At 44.6% G+C, this 20,007-nt stretch overlaps 1 protein-coding gene across 1 annotated transcript in view; it reads right to left on the reverse strand.

Moving 5' to 3' along the window:
* LOC120794431 (SRC kinase signaling inhibitor 1-like) overlaps nucleotides 1–20,007 on the reverse strand; it is a 101,453-nt gene that overhangs the window by 21,997 nt on the left and 59,449 nt on the right. Inside the window, exons 5-7 of the mRNA XM_040135517.1 lie at nucleotides 8,354–8,555; nucleotides 5,396–5,525; nucleotides 4,027–4,198 (exon numbers count right to left, since the gene is read on the reverse strand). Coding sequence (XP_039991451.1) covers nucleotides 4,027–4,198; nucleotides 5,396–5,525; nucleotides 8,354–8,555 — 504 coding nt within the window. The remainder of the gene's footprint in view (nucleotides 1–4,026; nucleotides 4,199–5,395; nucleotides 5,526–8,353; nucleotides 8,556–20,007) is intronic.

The following is a 20,007-nucleotide window of genomic DNA, read 5'->3' on the forward strand; positions in this document are numbered from 1 at the left end:
CTTTCAGCTGACTTTGCAGTAAATAGTCAAGTCAAGAGCTTTTTTGGTCCTAGTTTAACGTCAGCGAGATTCCGACAGTTGAGTGATTCTCAGTTGTTGGTAAATACGGGCGCTGACGACATTGTCCCCGTAGCTTCGCTATACCCCTGAAGTCTCACCCTTTAACGTTGTCCGTTTTTGTCATTATTTCTACAGTCAGAAAAAACGATGTAATGGCCCAACCAGCCATTTTTAAAAATCCTTATGTCGCAAAAAGCCAGTGCAGTTCACTGTAACGTTTTACAGCTATTCATAGATGCTGTTTCAAGATCGACACGAAAGACTCCAAACCGTCCCCTCGAGTGCGTTTTAGGTCGCACTTGATAATTTATTGACAGATTGGGCGTGAAGGGATTATCTTTTGGCATCAATCCCAAATGTCAGAGAGAAAGGAAAAACAAAGCCAAGCAGAACGGAGAGCACCAGCAGAGAGCGGTGGAAGTGGAAGCTCTGTGTTGGAGGGCAGCAGCCGAGAGTAATGGATACAGCGAGGAAACACAAAAGAAGACAAAGCTGTAATTGCTTATGACGCACAACGCTATCTCCTGGAGACGATGCAAATTGAAAAACCAATATTTCCACATAATAACCCTTAGGCCTCTTACAACAACACCCTGTGGACAGCCTCACAGCAGCCTAATGACTCGAGTGCCATCATCTTCCATCTTGTATCTTAGCAACAGCCTCGTATCGACAGCATCTTTCAACCGTGCTGGAGACATACAGAAATTTCGTTCCACCTCCAAGAACCCCTGAAGTCACAAAGCGTCTACCACGGCACCTTTTGAAAGTGGCCCGCTGCTTCCCGCGGCAGAAAGTCTGCCAATCAATCTCATCCCGAACCACGCTCTTTCCTCCAGTCCCGGGCCTGGATGGACTTCAGTAATCCCGGTTGTGCTTTTGTGGTCTGCAATCAGGGAATAATCTTGGCTCTGCTGGCTTGGGTACAATAGGCTCGCACTCGTGTGTCCTAGTCCCTCACCTTGGCAGGGGCAGAAGCAGCCAATGCACCTTACACACATAAAACTCAAGGCAAGCCTGCTGGTTTGATAAGGCTGTAAAATGCTAGGAATGTTTCAGAGGCGTGCACCAGCTCGAGGCGGCGGGCATCTGCGAAGGCACGCACACCGGCAGGCAGAAAAGCAAACCGCGCACAACGGGCAGGTAAACAAAAGGCCTCAGGGTGTTTGACTGACGGCAAGAAAGAAAAGCAAATTGGTCAAGAATGCCCTGCTGTCGACAACGCTCACTTCATTTCAGCCCTTTAACATGCAGATTCATTTCTACAGTGTGCACTGCACGTGTGTGTTTTGCTGTAAATTGATATAGCTAGTTCATAATTTATTTCATGCTATAAAAGCAGCATTCTCCATCACTTTAAACTGTTGCCTTCTCATTTCCATAATAACGGTGTAATTAGACGGCAACAAAAATGCAAAAATGCAAAAAAAAACAACTAACAATGCAAACCCGAATGACATTAGGTTTATTTTGCTCCAGCTGTAAGCAAATGCGTAAGGCATTAATAATCACGCTAATCAGGCTGATGCCACATTTATTTTTGCTGGCAGCTGACTGATGAATTAAGATAAATCCCAGTGTGGCTCATCAATAAGAGCAGAGCCACTGAACAGGAGGGATGTTACAGGTGCTGGGAGTGCGACGAGGATAAAGAAGTAAGAGGAGGATAAAAAAAAAAAACTGCTTTAAGACATTTAACAGCTCCTACTACCAGAGCTGAAACAATCGTTAGAGACAGGGATTCCCAGCCTTTTTTGCATCACAGACATTTAGTCCACAGTATGTCGGTGCCAACCAGAAAATGGAAGGGGGGGGTATCATATCGGAAATAAGCGTTAGGGTCTATATTATAACACGTTAGGCCCTTTCACATTCCCTATCTTCTCAGGGAACATCTCAAAGCCCTCCCAGGAGGCTGCAGTTCGGTTCATTTGGTCCAGACCAAGGAGGAACGTATTACTGCCTCAAACCTGACATTACTACCGTCCCCTTCTGCTCTGTTTCGCGTCCACAAACACACGCAACAAACAAATCATGAGATTTGACTGACAGGTAAATGATTCGATGGACAGTTCTGCCGGTGAGATCCTGGATCCGCAGCACTACGTGGACCGAGTCCCGAGACCGACGGCAGATCTTGCAGCACATTAATGAAACTAATGTGATCATTTATGTGCTCTGGTACCAACAGGACCTGACACAGAAAAGACTTAACCATTATTAGTTGGGGCTACACCTGGACCTTCTCTGTCGAGGACAACGGAAAAAAAAAAGAAGCCTCTTGTACTTTAATACTACGGTGGTGTACTGCAGTTATTTGTGTGGCCGCTGCGTTTCACTCCGTTTTATCGCGGCGCTACCAACATACACGAACACCAGCACAACCCATCTGTTCTATCACAAGATCCACCTTCTCAGGTGGTCTGAGCCCAGAGTCGCACGGACAGCCTTTGCACCAGCCTGACCAAACAAAACGGGCAAACAAACCAGAGTTCAACTAATGACCCACTTTAATTATACATCAGTTTACTGTCGTTGGGGGCTTTACGAGGACTGATGAGGAAAGATACCACATCTAGAGAACATGCCGACTTTTGGGTCGGTGCGGCACAAGAAGGCTGTTATAGCCAAGAAATGTAATTTAGAATCATACTGTTTTCTCACATCGGTCTTCTGTGACCCTGTGCTGGTCCATGACACCCCGGGGCTGGATTTGCTGGCATTTCCATTTTATATTATTATAAATTGAATGTCTTTGGGTTTCTGGGTGTCGGTCGGCCAAATCAAGCAAGTTGCGGACGTCATCTCTGGATTCGAGATGTTTGATGATGGCCATTTTGTGACATTTTGTGGAATAAATTATTCACTGCCTATCAAAAAACTATTGACAAATGATTAAGTAATGAAATAATCATTAGTCGCAGCTCTAATTCCACCAACACTGGTAGCATTAGGACTATTATGAGTAACAATATACTGAGTAATGGGTATATTTGTGGTAAGGGTGGTCCTCCATTAGTCACAGGGTTCTTGGTTCGTGTCCATGAGCGGGACGCCGAGCCAAAAGCTGCATATCAGCATCGTTTTACTGCACTCCCACGACCATTGCTGTCAGCGCGTTTGTGCACGTGGTTGAATGTGAGTGTTTTGTTTTGTCCTGAGGTTAAAAGCAGTATATACAGTAAGTACAGTCCATTTTTCATTTCGAAGTACTTCTACTACAACGATCCAAGTCTGCATCCGTCACCCAGCCCTCAGATGAACCGGACCACAGTCTATCATCTCAGAACAGTGTTAGTGTTATTTTAATGTCTGTTGGCATCCAGCCCGGTCAGCTCGGGCGATGTGACGGACCAGACCTGGCCCTGCAACTGCAGTGCTGGAGTAAGGTCACATGACTCACTGTCAAAAAGTGGCTGAGACTGAACTTCTGCTTGGAAGCATTATTTGATGCCAACTACTGTTTGTAAACACACAGAAATATTACTGGCATGGGGGTGAATAAATAACGATTTTCAAGGGGAATTAGAAAATGTATTATTTGTTGGATGATTTGGTTGGCTGCTATCTGCCACTGCCAGAAAGAGACAAGTGTTTGTCTCGCTCCCTAATCTATGAGTCATAAACCAGCTGCACACAGAATGAATTGGTAATGAAGGAAAAGGTGACTGTGACTGAAGCAGGATCATTTTCTTGGCATCAGTTTACATTTTGGCACCACAATAACACAAAGCTAAAGCAGATGAAACGCCGGGAAATACTGTGTAACCTCTCACTCATTCTCTCCTCTGATTGGACTTTTATACATCATTGAGAATTCTTTGAATTCTTAAAACTGGGAGAACTGGCTGGTGCAGAAAAACATGCTGACACCCACATTGAAAAAAAAAAAGTAGGAATAGAGTGAGACACTCCCGTACGGGCACAAACACACACACACACACACACACACACACACACACTTACCCGCAGGTCTCCGTTCGCCAGGTGCGGGTTGTGGTGTCCGGGGTAGGTGCCGTAGACGGGCTCTTTGCAGTAAATCTTAATTACGCAGCGGTCCTGAACGTCCCGCGGGTCCTCCAGCTCGTAGAAGACGTTACGGGTCTCGTCTTTGATCAGCAGAGCCGTGCTGGGAGACCTGAACGTCGATAGTCATCAAAACAACAAAAACAGCCAAACACTGATAAATAGTCCGTGCAATGACAATTTCAGCAGCTATTATCTGCTAATAACCAGTGATGTACAATCGTTTACACACGAGGAGGAAAACTGGAAGATCTTTCACCACACGAGGTGCCCGTAATGAGAGAATCCGCTGGACGCATCAGAAATCTAATATTCAGTGATTTTGGAGTTAAGACAGTCCTGACAATAACAATGTGAGCTGAATGTATCTTTACGCTGTTTCAGACCACATTATAAAGATAATCTATAATTAACACTTGCCTTTTGATTTTTTTTGTCCTGCATACACTGTTGTTGAGAAATCCTGCATAGTAACGTCGGGCCCGAGCTTGAGGTCGCACTGAAACTGAAATTCATTTTTTGCTAAGAAGTCGTTTGCGTTTGTCTGGACTTATGTGCTTTTTGGGTCGACGCTTTAGCTACCCTCCTTTGTAAAATGCACTGTGTGTGTGTGTGTGTAACTCAGAAGGTGACAGGAACGTGAGGTAACATTTAGCGGGAATCAGCACTAACTAGCCTCCCCGTGCTCCACAACTAGTTAGCCTAGCCCGCTAGCTTCCGCTTCCCAAGTGAAAAAAAAACAAAAACGAATTGAACAGACGGTTCCTCCCAAACACTGAACGCTGTAAAGGAACAGACAGATTAAATCGCCAGGGGCTGAAGCTAAAGGGGTTGTTTCTAGAAATATGTCCAAAAATGTGTTTTTCCTCCCTTGAAAAATGAAAAAAAATATGAATAATAGCTGTAGTGTCATTAAAGTTTATGTTTCCTTACACAAACACTGTGGAGAATTCAAATTTCAGTTCCACTTTAACTTTTCATTTCAGCAGGATTCTTAGCTTTGATTCCAAAAATGAGATTTTATTTATACATGTCCACTTGAAAGTGGAGCTGTTCCACACTTCCTCTGGCTTTATGGATTTGTATCCGTCTGTTTTATTCTTTCCTGCTTTTCTTATCTATCTGTTCATGGTACTTATTATTTTTATATCTGTGTCTAAGGCTGAAATAGCAGTGTGTCATTTACACGTCTCACCCTGTGATCGATTGATAAAACTTGCACTAAATGAAGTGTAGATGTGTCACAAAACAGATCGATAAACATCTAGACGGGTGTAATGGATATCACCTTCATGTAATCCAGGCGTACCTGAGCATGGCCATGGTGAGCCTCTGGGGGAACATGTGCACAATCAGGGCCCTCAGGGTGTCCAGGCTGGTCAGCTCATGGGTGAGATGGACCCTGCGGGTCTCCTCCCCAAGCTGGAGGAACAAGATCCCTGCATTTACGGATGAGGCGGGGCAATGAGGGAGGTCCGCGATGGTTGCGGGGGGGGGGGGGGGGGGTGATGGAGTTTGAAAAGAGAGAAGGGACAATTTTCACCCCAAAATATTTGATTTTCGTGCACACTGCGAGCGTAGAAAAAGCAACTAAACACCCATTTTAGCTTAAGTACACTACTTTGCATGTTCAAACACACACAAACCACTGTTACCCCACAACCACTGACACTCCCACCCCCCGGAACAGCTCTGTCAAATCACTGCTCCAGCCTCGCTCTGTCTTCCCTGACTGTCTGCGTTTAAGCTAAATACGTCTGGTGGTTACCCAGAATACACAGAACCATAGCTACGTAAGCAACCCTCATTTCAACATCTACGCTGGGCACGTAACGAGTGGCGTTTCCCTCGCTACTACGACTACTACCCTCAGTCCACGGCTCTCCATCTCTCAGTCTCAGTCACCAAGCAACAGTCCTGCAATGAAAGCGAAAAAACCCCTCTCTTCATGGAGGTTGTAACGTTCAGTTCTTCGTTGAAACGTTGTTCCAGAGAGGCGTTGATTCAACTTTTTGGAGGATGTCAATTGCGATGCTGCTGAAATGCGCTGCATTACACGGAGAGGTGTTTCTGTTATTTAGCCTACCCGGACAAAATAATATAAACGCCCCTCAGTGTAAAACAATACAGTTCAGCAGCGCCACAAACGGCCTCCAAGACGATCATGGAGGAGGGTGGGTGAACATGACATTGCCTTGTGGTCAGGGGCCACATTGCAGACTTTTGGTGTCTAGAGGACACTGGAAAAAGGTAAATAACTACCGTTGAAATACAGTCAACACCGTGTACAGGGACCAGAATCAATTGGTAGTATAATTAGGTGACTGCACAAATAATTTGCTGCCTCAGAAAAATCGATTTAGTGTAAAGAAACACTTTACACTGACACATTAGCATGTAAAATAAGTTGTACAGGAAGTATTTCCCGTAACCTGTGCCAACCAGTAATATCTCAGAGGCATGGATATGTGTCACACCTGAACAAGGAAAGTCCCGTGAACAAACACAATCATCATCCTCACTTTGGTTGCTCTAGCAACGTGAGCAAAGTGAAAATTCTCACCTGTGTGTTAAGGAAAATGAAGTGTGGAGGGGTAAAACTGGCTCCGTGATAGGTTTCTTACAGAGGGGCGTTTGTTTTAGAACAGTTTAAACACCAAGGAAAAATGTGTACATGGTGCTTAAAAACCTTTCCCGTTACCAGAAATGTCAGTTTTTAGCTCTTGTTTGGTTACGTTATGCATTTAGCTGAACACCGCAATGAACCCACACATACGCGCTATGTCGCTATAGCGCTATGGGCTTTGTATGGAATTACGGTAAACCACTGGTTGCATGTCGTCCCACCCGTTTCTCACACCTACAAATGCATCACCCTCCTCCCCCTCCTCCTCCTCCTCTTCCTCCATACGCTAGAAAAAAATCACTTTAAGAAGCAGATGATTTCTCTTGCTGCCAGAGCCATTAATCAAAGCTGACGCGTAGCTTGGCGAGATCATCTGGAAGCCTTAGACAGCTCTGTTTATATTCAGGGCTCCTATAGGCAGTCGACTGAAGTCTGACTTTGACTTGACACGCACGGGGATGTGCCAGGTTTACGAGACTGACACTTGATGCCTTCAGTCAACTCAAGAAGTGATTCCCTGGAATAGGACACCGCTATACAGTCAGGAGTGGTGCATCTTGTGTGCTACTGTCTGTCAAACACATCAAACAGGATTAGTAGTTTATATGCATGGACAAGTCCAGTGTTTGATGGGCTCTCGACTTGTCAATCAACTGGAAGCTGTCGATAGACTGGGCGACGGCGATCAAGCCCGACACAAGACAGCGAAAACGAGGATACACGACATTAAAACCTGGTCTGTCCAGTGACCGTGGATGAACTGAATCCTCAGTCGAGAAGCTCCCGATTCAAACCACCAAATGTTCGGATCCGAATCACTGGCCCTTTGTTTCCCTGCATCATTGTTACACACAGCAACACGGGAGAACAGCATGGCGGGCTAATTTCCTAGAAAACTTGGCCTCGTCTAAAATAATCAAACCGCAGCGAGAGTTGAGTGATGGAAAAGGAAAGTAGATCAGCGCAAATCAGGAAGCGGGGTCAGAAGTTAGCGCCGCCGCTGTCACGTTTGATGACAGTAAAGGCACCAAAATGCGAGTCTTACGGGGAGACGTGACATGTAGGCCGCTACAGAAGTTTCGTGAGGAGCGGCTGCTCTGAAGATGAGCTGGATTGTAGTGCCCGGAGTGACAGCGTATGTCACGAATAATACAGTATCTCTCGTAACTGTAGCTGAGCTGTGCTGATGAACGAGACCAACAATCTGCTGCCATGCTAGCGGCTCTGCGGGGCGGTGCTGCGGGCGCAGCGGTGCTGCGAGCTAAATACTAACATCAGCGTGCCAACAAGCTCACGAGGACAGCTGAGGCTGATGGGAACGCCATTAGCTGTGCAGGCGAAGAGAGAATTGTAATTTCTACCGTGCTGTTTCGGTGATTCAGCAAGTTTCTAGTCATATCATATACAACCATGTCCACCCGTGTTACCTCACTTTTTTGTGGAGACAAAATGTCTGCCACTTTTCATGCAAAGCAAATATGCACACACTCAATTTTAGAGACCTGAAAAGTAAAAACTATGCTATCCAACCCCTCCATGAGCTCATCTACTGTACAGAGTATGAAGTGTTCAGTCCCCCGAAGCCACAGTGTAGCAGAGAGTGTAGATTTTTTTCTTTTTTTTAAAAGACGGCGGTCTGACCTGGTGCCCGCAGCTTGGCCTGGCTGGACGAGCGGGCCAGCGGCAGGCTCTGGCGAAGCCGGTTCATCCGGTTAAAGCCGATGGGGATATCAGGCTCTGACATGGTTTCCAGATTTTCAGCTGACGCAAAGGATACCCTGCTGGCCTGGTCCGCAAGAGCCGGCTGTGTCGGGCTGAGTCGTGTCACGCGCGGCGTGCGGGTCTGTGAGACACAAGATTAGATGTTAGGAGAGAACAAAACAAAACAAAACAGGTAGAGCGCAGAGATAAAGAAAGCAAGAGTACAGATGCTGCGGAGACGTACACGGTATTTCTGCAGTGATGACAGTACACTAATTAATGAGTTGACAAACAAAAAAACTGAAGGACAAGCAAACAAACAAAATGGCCTCGAGAAATCAATGGAAAGGAACAAATCATCGGAAAAAGAAAGCTTTTAGCACACGCACACACAAAACAAACGGTTTACCTCAGACAAATCAGACCCCACATCTTACCCTACGAACTGGGGCTGAATCCTGACGAGAAAATCAGAGCAGCTCAGCCGGCAAAGTTAAACTAACCGACTCTAACCGACATCAGAGTCAAAATACGCTCTCAGTGCCCTCAGAATCGTCCACTTGCATTAATAACCATCGACAAAACCCACAAAAACAACTGAACAACGCTTCCATTCAATTCTCCAAAGAGGAGAGTCGAGCGTTCAGAAATGAAGATTTTAAAAAACTGGGCAGGCAATTTCTGAGTAAAATGCTTCTGAAGAAAGATTAAATAAATGGATGTTGCTAAGTAGCTACCAGAGAAGTGCACTGGCCCCGAGCTGGATTCAACTGTTCCGCAAAGAAACCACAACAAAGCTCCGCTCCATGTTGAATCTGGGATGCAGATTAACAGCGATATTCCACCTGTGCAGCCACCGGGGAGCCCAAATAGTGAAGGACCACCAGGAGCTGCTGCAGCAGGTTGGCTTTTAATGAATCTTTACAGACAAACATTTTCCAGCCCAAAGAGTACAGTAATGAGCTCCCACTGCGCTGCGTGAAGCCGGCTCCGATTGCCTTACGCATCCGTGGTCTTGGCCGGGTCCTCGCGAGCACCGTACGGGGGGCACGGCCCTCGGCCACACGCGTGTACACAAGCATGCAGGAGGCACTAACAGTCATGTCAAAAGACAAACAGACGTTGGGGATCGAATGCACTGCAGACACACGTGCATGCTCACATACAATCTGACGCATCACATTATCTCTCGGGGCTCTGCTCCTTCCACAATAAAAGCGTTTTGAGCGCCCCTAAAAAAAAAAAAAAAAATGCTGCAGCCATACACAGGCACCAGCCCGAGAGATTATGCGCTCTGCCTCTCATATGTTTGGAGATTTATGGTCCCGGAGCGCGCTTGTCAGCCACACGCACGCCCGACACCGCGCACCTCCTGCCTCAGCCGCCCGAGAATCAGAAAAGAATGAATGTGGCACCCGGGATTTATAAAGTTTGTGTTTAGTGAGCTGTGCAGGGGAAAGGGAGAAGGAGAGCAGAGAGGAGCGCGCCAGCATCTACAGGCACAGGAGCAACGGAATATGGAAAAAGAAGAGAATAACTAAACACAGCAGAGTAGAGAGAAAGAGGACATCATCTCACAGAAGGTTGCAGAAATCAATTCTCAAACTTTTTTCCGGACTAATTTCCATTTGCTGCAGAGGCCCATTTCTTCAGGTTAAAAAGAGGGAAGGCGAGCTCGGCTGCACGTTCAACACTGCTGCTCCCCCGCCCACCCACAGTGATGGTCACTAAACATTCCCACCTCCTCCCTCTCCCGCTGTCTTACAAATCGGTCAGGGCCCGGACGATGCAGTTGTCATATTTAAAGTGAGAAGTCATGACAGGAAACGGGTGATGAGAATCGCCGCAATCGCTCTAATGCCGTGATTTAATTCATAAATACGCAGCGTGAGTGTGTGACGCATTTTCGTGACTGAAGCGTGAATTAAAATTGATTTGTGCAATGGCACGGTCTCGAGAGTGCGAGAAGACCGAGAGGAAATGTGCTGGTGAGAGGTTTGATAACGCCAAGCTAAATATGGAAATTTAAAAACAAATGTTTTCATGGGCTCTTAGCAGTGTCGAAGTTCTGATTAATAATGTTTTCACGGCTCGAGAGACGTCCTCGCAAAACAGATCCCGCCGAGGGTAGAGGTTTTTACATTAAGAGATTAACAGCAGAAGCGTTGCTCTTCTCTGCTGCGTTCGTCTGCTGTTGTGAAAAACGGATAGAAAAACGATTTCTGACACACAGGGTGTAGGTCCTGAAGGAAAAGGTGCGGCCTGAATACTGAGTGGACACATCAGAGGGAGATTGCTGAGCGCAGACTGGAGTACGACTGTCTCCAATCTAATATCACTGCCGCTGATGCAGTCAGATGTTGTGGTTGGGGCAAGTTCGTCAGACAGTTTCCCAGAAGAGACGACCGGTGTATTCAATAGTGCCGTTATCAAAAAGGTGAGGATCCGTCGATCCACATCTTGTTGTCATCTGCAAAGCTTTTTCTCGCCTGTAAAAGCAAAACATGCTGTTTGAAATCAACAATCAAGCATAAAGCCAGAGATTCTAGACGATTAATCGATCAACAGGACATCTATTGGCAAATAATTTCATATCTTATCATTCAAGTCGTCTTTTTAAGCAAAAACACCAAAGATTTGCTGGTTACAGCATCTCAAATGTTGAATTTATTACTTTTCTTTGTCATAAATGACTGTAAACCGAATATCTTTGCTTTTTGGGCTGTCGGTTAAATAGAACAAGACATTTGAAGACCTCAACTTGGACTGAAGGAAATTACCACACAATTTTCTGGCTTTTTCTGGACTAATTGATCAATCGGGAAAATGATCACAAGTTGCAGACTCACGTACATCGGACCTATGCGGATTTTTTTCCTAGTAGGTTTTCCTGTAGCGACCATGGAAATGAATTTGTGTTACAAACTTTTATGTCTCCTACAGTGACCTCAGCTGTGCCGGGTTAGCGTATCATGTACTGTATGTACCCATCAAATACGTATTTAAAAAACGTTTGCAGAGTCTTTATTTGCAAAGGAGTCCACTCGAGCCATTATAAAGTCAGCTGGACCCCCCCTCAGCTCGCCCACGGACGCGACTCTTTGTGGCGTCGAGCTGGCCAACGTCTGGGGAAGATACCCAGTAACACAACGCTACTGTGTCGACTGTGGTGCCTCAGGTCTGTGTTGGACTTTATTATATCCAGGGTGTACGTACAGCAGAAAGCACACTCATGCACTCATCACACCATATAATGGGCAGCGCAAAGGTCTCTGAAGTTGAACCAGCTGCTACAAAATGTGCATAAAACGTCGGTCTCTTCTGAAATCAGACGCATTTATATTTATATTTCCTTGCATGAGGGATTCCATGAATCTCAATGAGGGAGGAACGGTCATGCACGACTTCAAAAAAAAAAGCTACATCACATGGTTTTTGTCTACATGTTGAAACTGAAATGTAATCACAGCAGTACGACAATGAAGAGAGGTGTATGATTTCACTGGTTCCGCCTGTGAGCTGTTCAAGAATAAAACATTTAGAAAAAAAGTTTCCAATAATGAGTTTTTGTGTAGAAACTGCTCTTTGGTCCGTTTGTCGCCGAGGCGTTTTGCTGCCAAAGTCTGTTTTTTTCTTTATTTTACAGCAGAGTCCAAAGCTGCTTTGTTAGGGGCACCTGCACTGTGATTTCACTAAATCACCACAACACTGCGACACCAAGCCCAGATGGCGCTTTAATTCCAATATCATTATTTCATGACTTCACAAGTGAAAGTCCAGGATCTAAAATATCCTTAAATCCACCTGAGAAGTGTCTTTGATTTTCAGTTCACCGCCACCGATGATAACTCCAAGATTCAATCAGAGAAGCGACAGGTTTGGCTCAGTGTGTGTCATTTGGTACAATATTTGAAATTTATCACCAGCTAGCCTAAGATCACGAGGTTTTAATCAACTACTCATTTAATTTTTTTCCAAAACAATTAACAAGCAGCTGGCTGCGTACCAGCCCCTTCCCGCCACAGACACAGAGAACACTGAACACTGTATAATCCAGTCTGGCAGAGCGGCTGCGGCACTGACGATTATCACAACAGCAACAAAAACAAAAAACCAATCATTTTTCAACGGGAGACCGAGAAAAAAAAAAAACCTCGCCTGTAAGTACATTATTACTCCATTATATCAGGTAAGCTTGATTATAGCTACAGAAAAATGCCGCACAGCTTCTAACATCTGGCTGAGTTTCAAGACTGAGTGGTAACAACTGGAGTACGGACGCAGCGCGTGGGGGAGTGAAATGAGCGGGGGGGGGTAATCCACAGAATATAACCATGACAGACAGATTTGAAATGATTAAAAAAAATTTATTAAAAAAAAAAAAAAATAGTTAACACAGTGACAGTAACACTTTATTTTTTTATTTTTATTTTTTTATTAGCGTTTAAACAACATAGAATAAATGATTTGTAACACACTATTATCTAGTTACATGAGGATTTGTCAGAAATGATTCATTGAGTAGATATTATATTATATTATCACAGTGCAAGTGCGTTTCACTACATTGCTATTCCTGATCCGTTTATACAGCAGCAGCTTCCCATTTGTCCCAGGAGAGGTTCAGTTGTTGACTGAAGACAGAGACAACTGCTGCCTACTACGACGCGCGCGATTGTTTACACCACATAAAGCTTTTTTTTTGAATGGGGAATTAAAGTAACGCGTTGCCCAATTAACCATCTAAGTCGTCTCTCAAGCAAAAAGGTCAAACAGTCGATTCTGAGCTGCATCTACAAATGAAAAGCGCTTTGAAGATGTCACCTCCGGCTCTGGGGCGACGGCGGCGGCGGGCATTTGCTGCTATTTTCTGCCATTGAACACAACACTGTTGTGATCGATGACTATTGCGTTGCGTTCCAGCCAGCAGACACCCCACTTTTTTACATCTCCGTTTTCTAATTTTGGGAAAACGCTCCTAAACACGATTTGAAAATGACGCAGTTCTTCAGTTTCGGCTGCCAGAGACCACAGCCGATTTTTATATCCTCTACTGTATAAAGTAGCTGTGATTGTCGTTGACAGGACCTTTTACACAACTCCAGCTCTTCCCAAATCCTAAATAAGTCTATTTATATTTCTGTGACTGGAGTTTTGTAACAGTTTGTTCATTAGAGATCTAATGCCCAACCTCTATGAAGTCAGCCCAAATGTAAGTAACGTCGAAACATAGGATGGCGCGCTGTTCGTTCCTTTGTCCGAATGACCTTTTGGCAAATAAAAGAAACATATCCGTGTTCGTGGATAGTCTATGTAACACGAAATACTTCCTCATTTGGTGTTACAACAGCGCTTTATAGTAATTTCCATGGTTTGTCGCCTTCATCAAATGTGCCACAGTTTGTGGCAAAGTCAAAGTTTACCACTTCAAGACTTTTCTACACATTAGGTTCAAATAAGGTCAGAAGAAAAAAAAAGGAAAAAAAGAAATATTCGAAGGAGGGAAATGATTCATTTTACACATACAGAGTCAGGTAAGCGGGACAGAAGTTAAGCCAATGCCAACACAAACACAAGGTTGAATCGGAACGGTTATTGCCAGAATGAACCGATAATGACAATCTTTAGCTGCAGCCACGCGCTGGAGGGAAATTAACATTATGTGAACTACACAAGTTATTCTAGACCTCTCACTGGGCCCGTCGGAGAACAGCAGTATGTACAGTTGACTCTTACCTCGACTTCCAGCATCTTGTTTCAAAGCAATAAAAGAGCTTTATCGTTCACTATTTTGTTCCTCTTCTTGACACTGTGGCATAAGAAGTCATTCCAGGCTTGTATATATGTAAATACACTGTATATGTATACACTAATCCAAAGCTCCTCCTTTCGAACCTCAAACCTGTAAATCAGCTCCGTAACAGACTCGTCCTTCGCTGAGTGTTACAACTCCCCCTTCCAGAGACAGGATCTTGACCGATGAGACAGATGGAGACAGCTGGGCACAGCTGTACCGTGCCCCCCCCCAATACACAGCTGCCACACCCCCCAAACTCAGGGGTTTCATGGGCCTCACCACCGCATACTGTGGCATTCCTTTCCAGTGTGGCCTCTAACTGAGAGGGCATCTGAATCCTTACAGTCTTCCAACGTATCCTGCTCATATAAGTCCTGCGTCACGACATCTGAATCGGCCTTTACAGCGAAGCCACTGCTGAAGGAGGCGGGTCGGCAAGGCACACACCTTTACGACGACGGCCCGAGGGGGGAGAGGCAGGTGAAGGAGGCGAGGAACACACGACGCGTTCGCCTGTGAGCCGCCTGATTTAGCCACAGTCTTGTTCCGTCTCCCACAGCGGAGCTCCACAGGAGCAGCTGGAGGTTAATTGCCTTGCTCAAGGGCAGTAGTTTTTAAGTGAGAGGAGGGAACCTCTTGTTCACTTCCCTGCCCAGATATTCCCCGCTGAACTAGTGAGTCAGCACTGCCGCATTTAGATCAGAGGTTTTAGAAACTTTGTGCAGTGATTGGAGTCTGTGTTTGACCTTGAGATCAGCAGACTGGATGTGTACCATCCGTCTGACCTCCTGATTTTTACTGTGTTTATAAAATAAACAATAAAACCCCCCGTGCAGCGTACAGCCAGCCAAGTCCACAGTGTAAATATAGCATTCGTTCCTGTTTTGTCCACATATAACGTCAGATATACGGCCCACAGTGAAAGATAATTGTCTTTCACATAAAATCCAGGGGGAACTTTCCATCCTGTTATTGCTTTCCACCAAGTTCAGCCTTATTAATGTGCAGCCTGCTAGAGCAAACCTTGCAGTCTTGGCAGATGGCAGTGAAGTGTCAATAAGTGATTCTGGCCACGTGCCTCAGCACAGTGCCAGACGGGGGAACACTGCAGCAGTCGGCCTCCTAAGCCTTTTAGCGGTGGAGAACACTCCCGCTATTCTCCGAGTCAGATTGGGGAATAGTGATTTTCCACCGAGCATCATATCAACAGCCAAACAGCATGAGGGCAACAAAAGCGGTCGTCTGAATGGGTTAGCGTTGAGCTAGCTCACTGGGACAAACATGGCAGGGGTCGTCTGGGGATGTCTCTGTATGGAAAATGCCCTGGTCACGTTCTCTATACGGGGCACATGAAACACGGACGAGCACCTTGCACAGCTAACAAGCTCCCTGAAGTGACATAAATCCTTTAAAAAAAACAAACACATGCTTCCAAAGAGGAGGGAAAAAAAAAATGTATGGATGTTTGCAGATGACTGTGTCCATTATTGCACCATCTAGTTAACTATAAAATATTTTTACAGTTTTTAACAGTGCAGTTTGGGGGAAAAATGAAAAATATCACTGAAAAGCCAAATGTGACCCAAAAAAGGAGCGGAAAACACATCATCTTACCAAAGGATTCATCTGTCATTGATATTTCTCAAGCTTCTTAGGCATAAAGGATTGGGATACTGGTTGATACCAAAAAGTAATTAGTATGACTGTGCAGAAATGAGGAAGTTTAATTTTTATGAATATTCCAGCAGGAACTACGACCCTACGTTGATGTTTTTCTACCGGGCATGAATTTCTGGTAACGACTGATGATATTTGGACTGCAATTGTAAGGATAAGGCTGAAGATGATCAATATTTTTGTTACCGTCAAAAAAAATAAAAATAAAAATAAAAAATCCCACAAAAAGACCAAAACCAGTATGTAGTCTGTCTCTCTTTTCAACTTCCCTGTGGTAATCAGCCCCTAACCTCTCAGTTCCTACTAAATTTGTATATCTTTAACTACACAGATCATGAAATATATCATTTCTTTTTTTTTTTTAAAAAAGGCCAAAAATAATTCCCGTAAACACTTGATCCTGTGCTTTTTAGCACCCGTGAGTCATACAGCAGCATTTGTTGGGGAACTATCACCCGCAGGCAGGTGTTTCTATTATTTTGTCCACTCCATTCATATCAATGACAGTAGGACCAAATACCAGAATAAACCCTCTCGGTGTGATGCAACACGCCTTCAGCAGCAGCGCAAGCTGCAGCCTCCGAAAACGATCACACAGCTGGATCAACGCCTCTCGAAAAGAGTTTTAATAAAAACTGAACATTACAACCTTCACGAACAAAGATTTATTACAGGACTGTTGTATTAGGCTGCTGAGTGGACCTAATGAACTGCCGGCTGAGTGTAGCGCTGACTGTGTGCAGCAGCTGATGACGACTTAGCACATCTTGAAATCACATGAGTGATAACGTTAGCGAGCTAAGCCGACTGCCTCGCTCTCTCCACGTGGAACGACAGCGCCACGGTTCCTCCCACAGGTTGTAAAGGAACCAGACGGCTTAAAAACAGCCGACGGCTGAAATCTGTTTGGAGAAATAAAACACCTCGCATCAACATTCATGTGACATTTGATATTCCCCCGTCAGTAGCGCACGGTGAAAGATGACAACGGGTCTCCTAGCGAGGCCCGCTTCCCCCCCGAACCGTTGTCATGAGAGACGTTTACTCAAGAGGCTAAAGGCTCAGACACGGTTTCCACAAATATGTCTCATAACTTTTATAAAACATAGAAATATTTACACTAGCTATTAGTGCCATTATCATTTAGATTTCCTAGGAGAGAATCTAAACCTGCAGTTGCTGTACTACTGTAGCTGAATGTGCCCTAGGACACATTCAACATTTAGCAAAGGGAACAGGATGCTTTGGCTTGCCGATACTATGCTGCAATCCAAGTCCTATCTCTAGGACATTCGAGGAAGATTAATAGAATAGAAAACCTTTAACCTGTAGTAACTGATTTTTTTTTTTGGCCACTTGGGGGCAGCAGAAACAAGCTGTGAAGACAACACTGACACATCATCGTCTTTTAAGTTGATACGATGAACTTGTTAGCAAACAGCTGCTTATTTCCACATCCAGCAGCTACAGAGCAACATGATGATTCATCTGGATCTGCTGTTTGTGTCCAACCTGATGAATCTAAGTCCAGTATTCCCTCTTCTTTTAGCTCTGGTTTTGGTCTCCACCAGCTCCTGAGGGAAATCTCGGGCTCTTTAGCTGCTAAACGCTCCACTGTGTTCACCAGCTGCTCTCTGACTGGGGAGGAAGGATATTTCCGTTTTGACTAACTATTTCCTCTCCTCTGTCACGATGGTTACTTTAACAAGCAGGAGAAAAATCCCACGAGGAATAGGATCCATTATAATTCCCGTCAAAATTAATGATGGCTGCTGTATAATTGGGATCCTGCTGAAGCTGTCTCCAGTATTCCCTTTCCCTGTCTCAGCCCACAGTGTGGTACCTTCCTCTAATTTCAACACTGAGCCGGAGTGGGAAGACAATAGGCTGTGATTACTTTGGCCACTCCAGACAGAAATACAAGTGCACAAGAGTCGTGAAGTGGAGCATTAATATTTGTGTAAGTGAAGCTGGGAGCGATGAAAATGAGAGAATTATGCAGCACTCTAGTCCTTTGTGCTTTTGACAGCGTCAGTGGCAGCTGCCGTCACAGGCTGGTGTTTGAAACCGTGTTCACCCCAATGGACGAGCTGAGGAACATTTGAGAGGGAGTCTTGAAACACGTGTGTAATACGGTGTACGCACGCTTCATCCATATTTACAGTTTCCACGACCACCGCAACTAAGTCCATGTCGTGCAGGAAAATGTGTGCACGCGTTTGCATTTAGCATAATTGTCTGCTAATCTCCGATGTGTTTTTTCAGTGGGAGTATCATCCACGCTTGTGTGTGCATTTAGTGAGCTGGCAAACCAATGAAACATCAAAGGGGAGCAATGGGGGGACTATTAAAGACATACCCACCCTCACACACACACACACACACACACACACACACACACACACACACGGCAGTGCATTGCTGCAGGGGTTTCTATTGCATCAGAAGAGGAGGCGAGACTCCCCGACTCCCTGAGAGGAAGCAGAGCGATAACCAATCCTGTATGAGCTGCAGACCGGCAACAAATAGGAGCAGATTGAGAGAAAGAGGGAAAAAAAAAAAAGCCAGCATGTGTTTGTGTCACCAGCTAAACAGACGAGGGAAATGAGTGAGCTGCAGCTGCTACTGTACATGACGGAGGAGAACACACACTATTCGACTCACACTAAAAAATTATCCATATGATAAAATAAAGGAGGCTGCTTTTCATCCAGAATCTGGTCACATCATAATGCACATTATAATTCCATAAAAGGACCATTAGTACTTTCGATACTACTGAAATCAGTACTATAATGCTCTTATACCATTAGTTACATTATCTTGTGTCAATGTTAAAGGATGAAGCTGGAGTTATTCTATATTTTTCTTATTATGTGGGTTTCCATCCCCCCTGTTTTTATGCACATTTCCATTTGAAAATAAAAAACCTAAGGGGAAACGCTGGAAATTTAAAAAAAAGAAAAAAAAAATCCCGAATTATCACAGATAGGTTTTTACGCTTGGCTTTGGTGTAAAAGCTGGTGGATCGACGAAGGCAAAATGCGACAAACGGTGAATTAATCGTGATTTACGTGACGCATGTGACCTAAACTGGAGAGACTGAAAACAGCAGCTGACGAAAAACATTGGATCTTTGTGGAGCAATGATGAGACCGTAGCCTCCCTCACATTAACTCATGAGGCAAACACTAATACCGTATTTCCATCAATGTTTTCCACCGTTTGAGGTGTGACTTGAGCTCTTTGAGCTGCATCATCCCTCGTTTTCTTCAGTGGTTTAAATGGCACAGGCTGGAGAATTAGCACCTCCTGCTGTTCATCTTGACTGAGCATCTCCCAACACTTCACCTGACAGCGGTTCATGGAAACGTGCATTAATTCGTTTTTTTTTGTTTTTGTTTTTTTTTTGGCCAAATTTCTCAAAACTCAGTTAAAATTCGTGCGACATTTGGACGTTGTTGTGTATTTCATAACCGGTTAAGAGGGTTTTTCCCAAATTCCTAGACTGTAGCTCTGTGTGAGTTGACACAGGGAGGTGCTTTGACGAATTCCAGCCTCTGTCTAATTCTGTGTTGCCTGGTTCAAGGACACACAGGAGGTTTACGTCAACGTGTGGCCTAAGCTCCATCTTGCCTCATTAAGGCCTAATGTCAGAACAGAGATAAAGTGATATATGTGGGATGAGCGATTGGGGAGTGAGAACACCAGAACTGACCCTAATTGGTAACGAACCGGAGTTGGGAGTGGGATATCCTGAATATTAAAGGGTTAATTTGCAGCCTATATATTTGGGACAACACCCTGATATTGTTGGAGAATCAGAATTGGAGAATCGGACTCCACCGGATCCTCGCAGGCTTTTTAATTTGACCTCAATGATTCTCTCCCTGCAAACTATGTACACCTGATTCATATAAATAAAGAAAACTCAAAAGAAGCATCGGCATGCTGTGAATCATTCTTCTCCACTAAAGAGGTGCAAGGTCGTGATATACGACAAAGGAAACCTTATGTCTTCCCTTCCCTGTCTGTAGCCCTTTAGCTGAAAAACTAACATTAGTTGAAAAAAATTGTTTAAAAAAGGAAATCACAAATAAAGAGGTTCAGTTTTTCTAAA

The sequence above is a fragment of the Xiphias gladius genome, chromosome 9 (assembly GCF_016859285.1).
Source record: "Xiphias gladius isolate SHS-SW01 ecotype Sanya breed wild chromosome 9, ASM1685928v1, whole genome shotgun sequence".
NCBI classification, from domain to species: Eukaryota; Metazoa; Chordata; class Actinopteri; order Istiophoriformes; family Xiphiidae; genus Xiphias; species Xiphias gladius.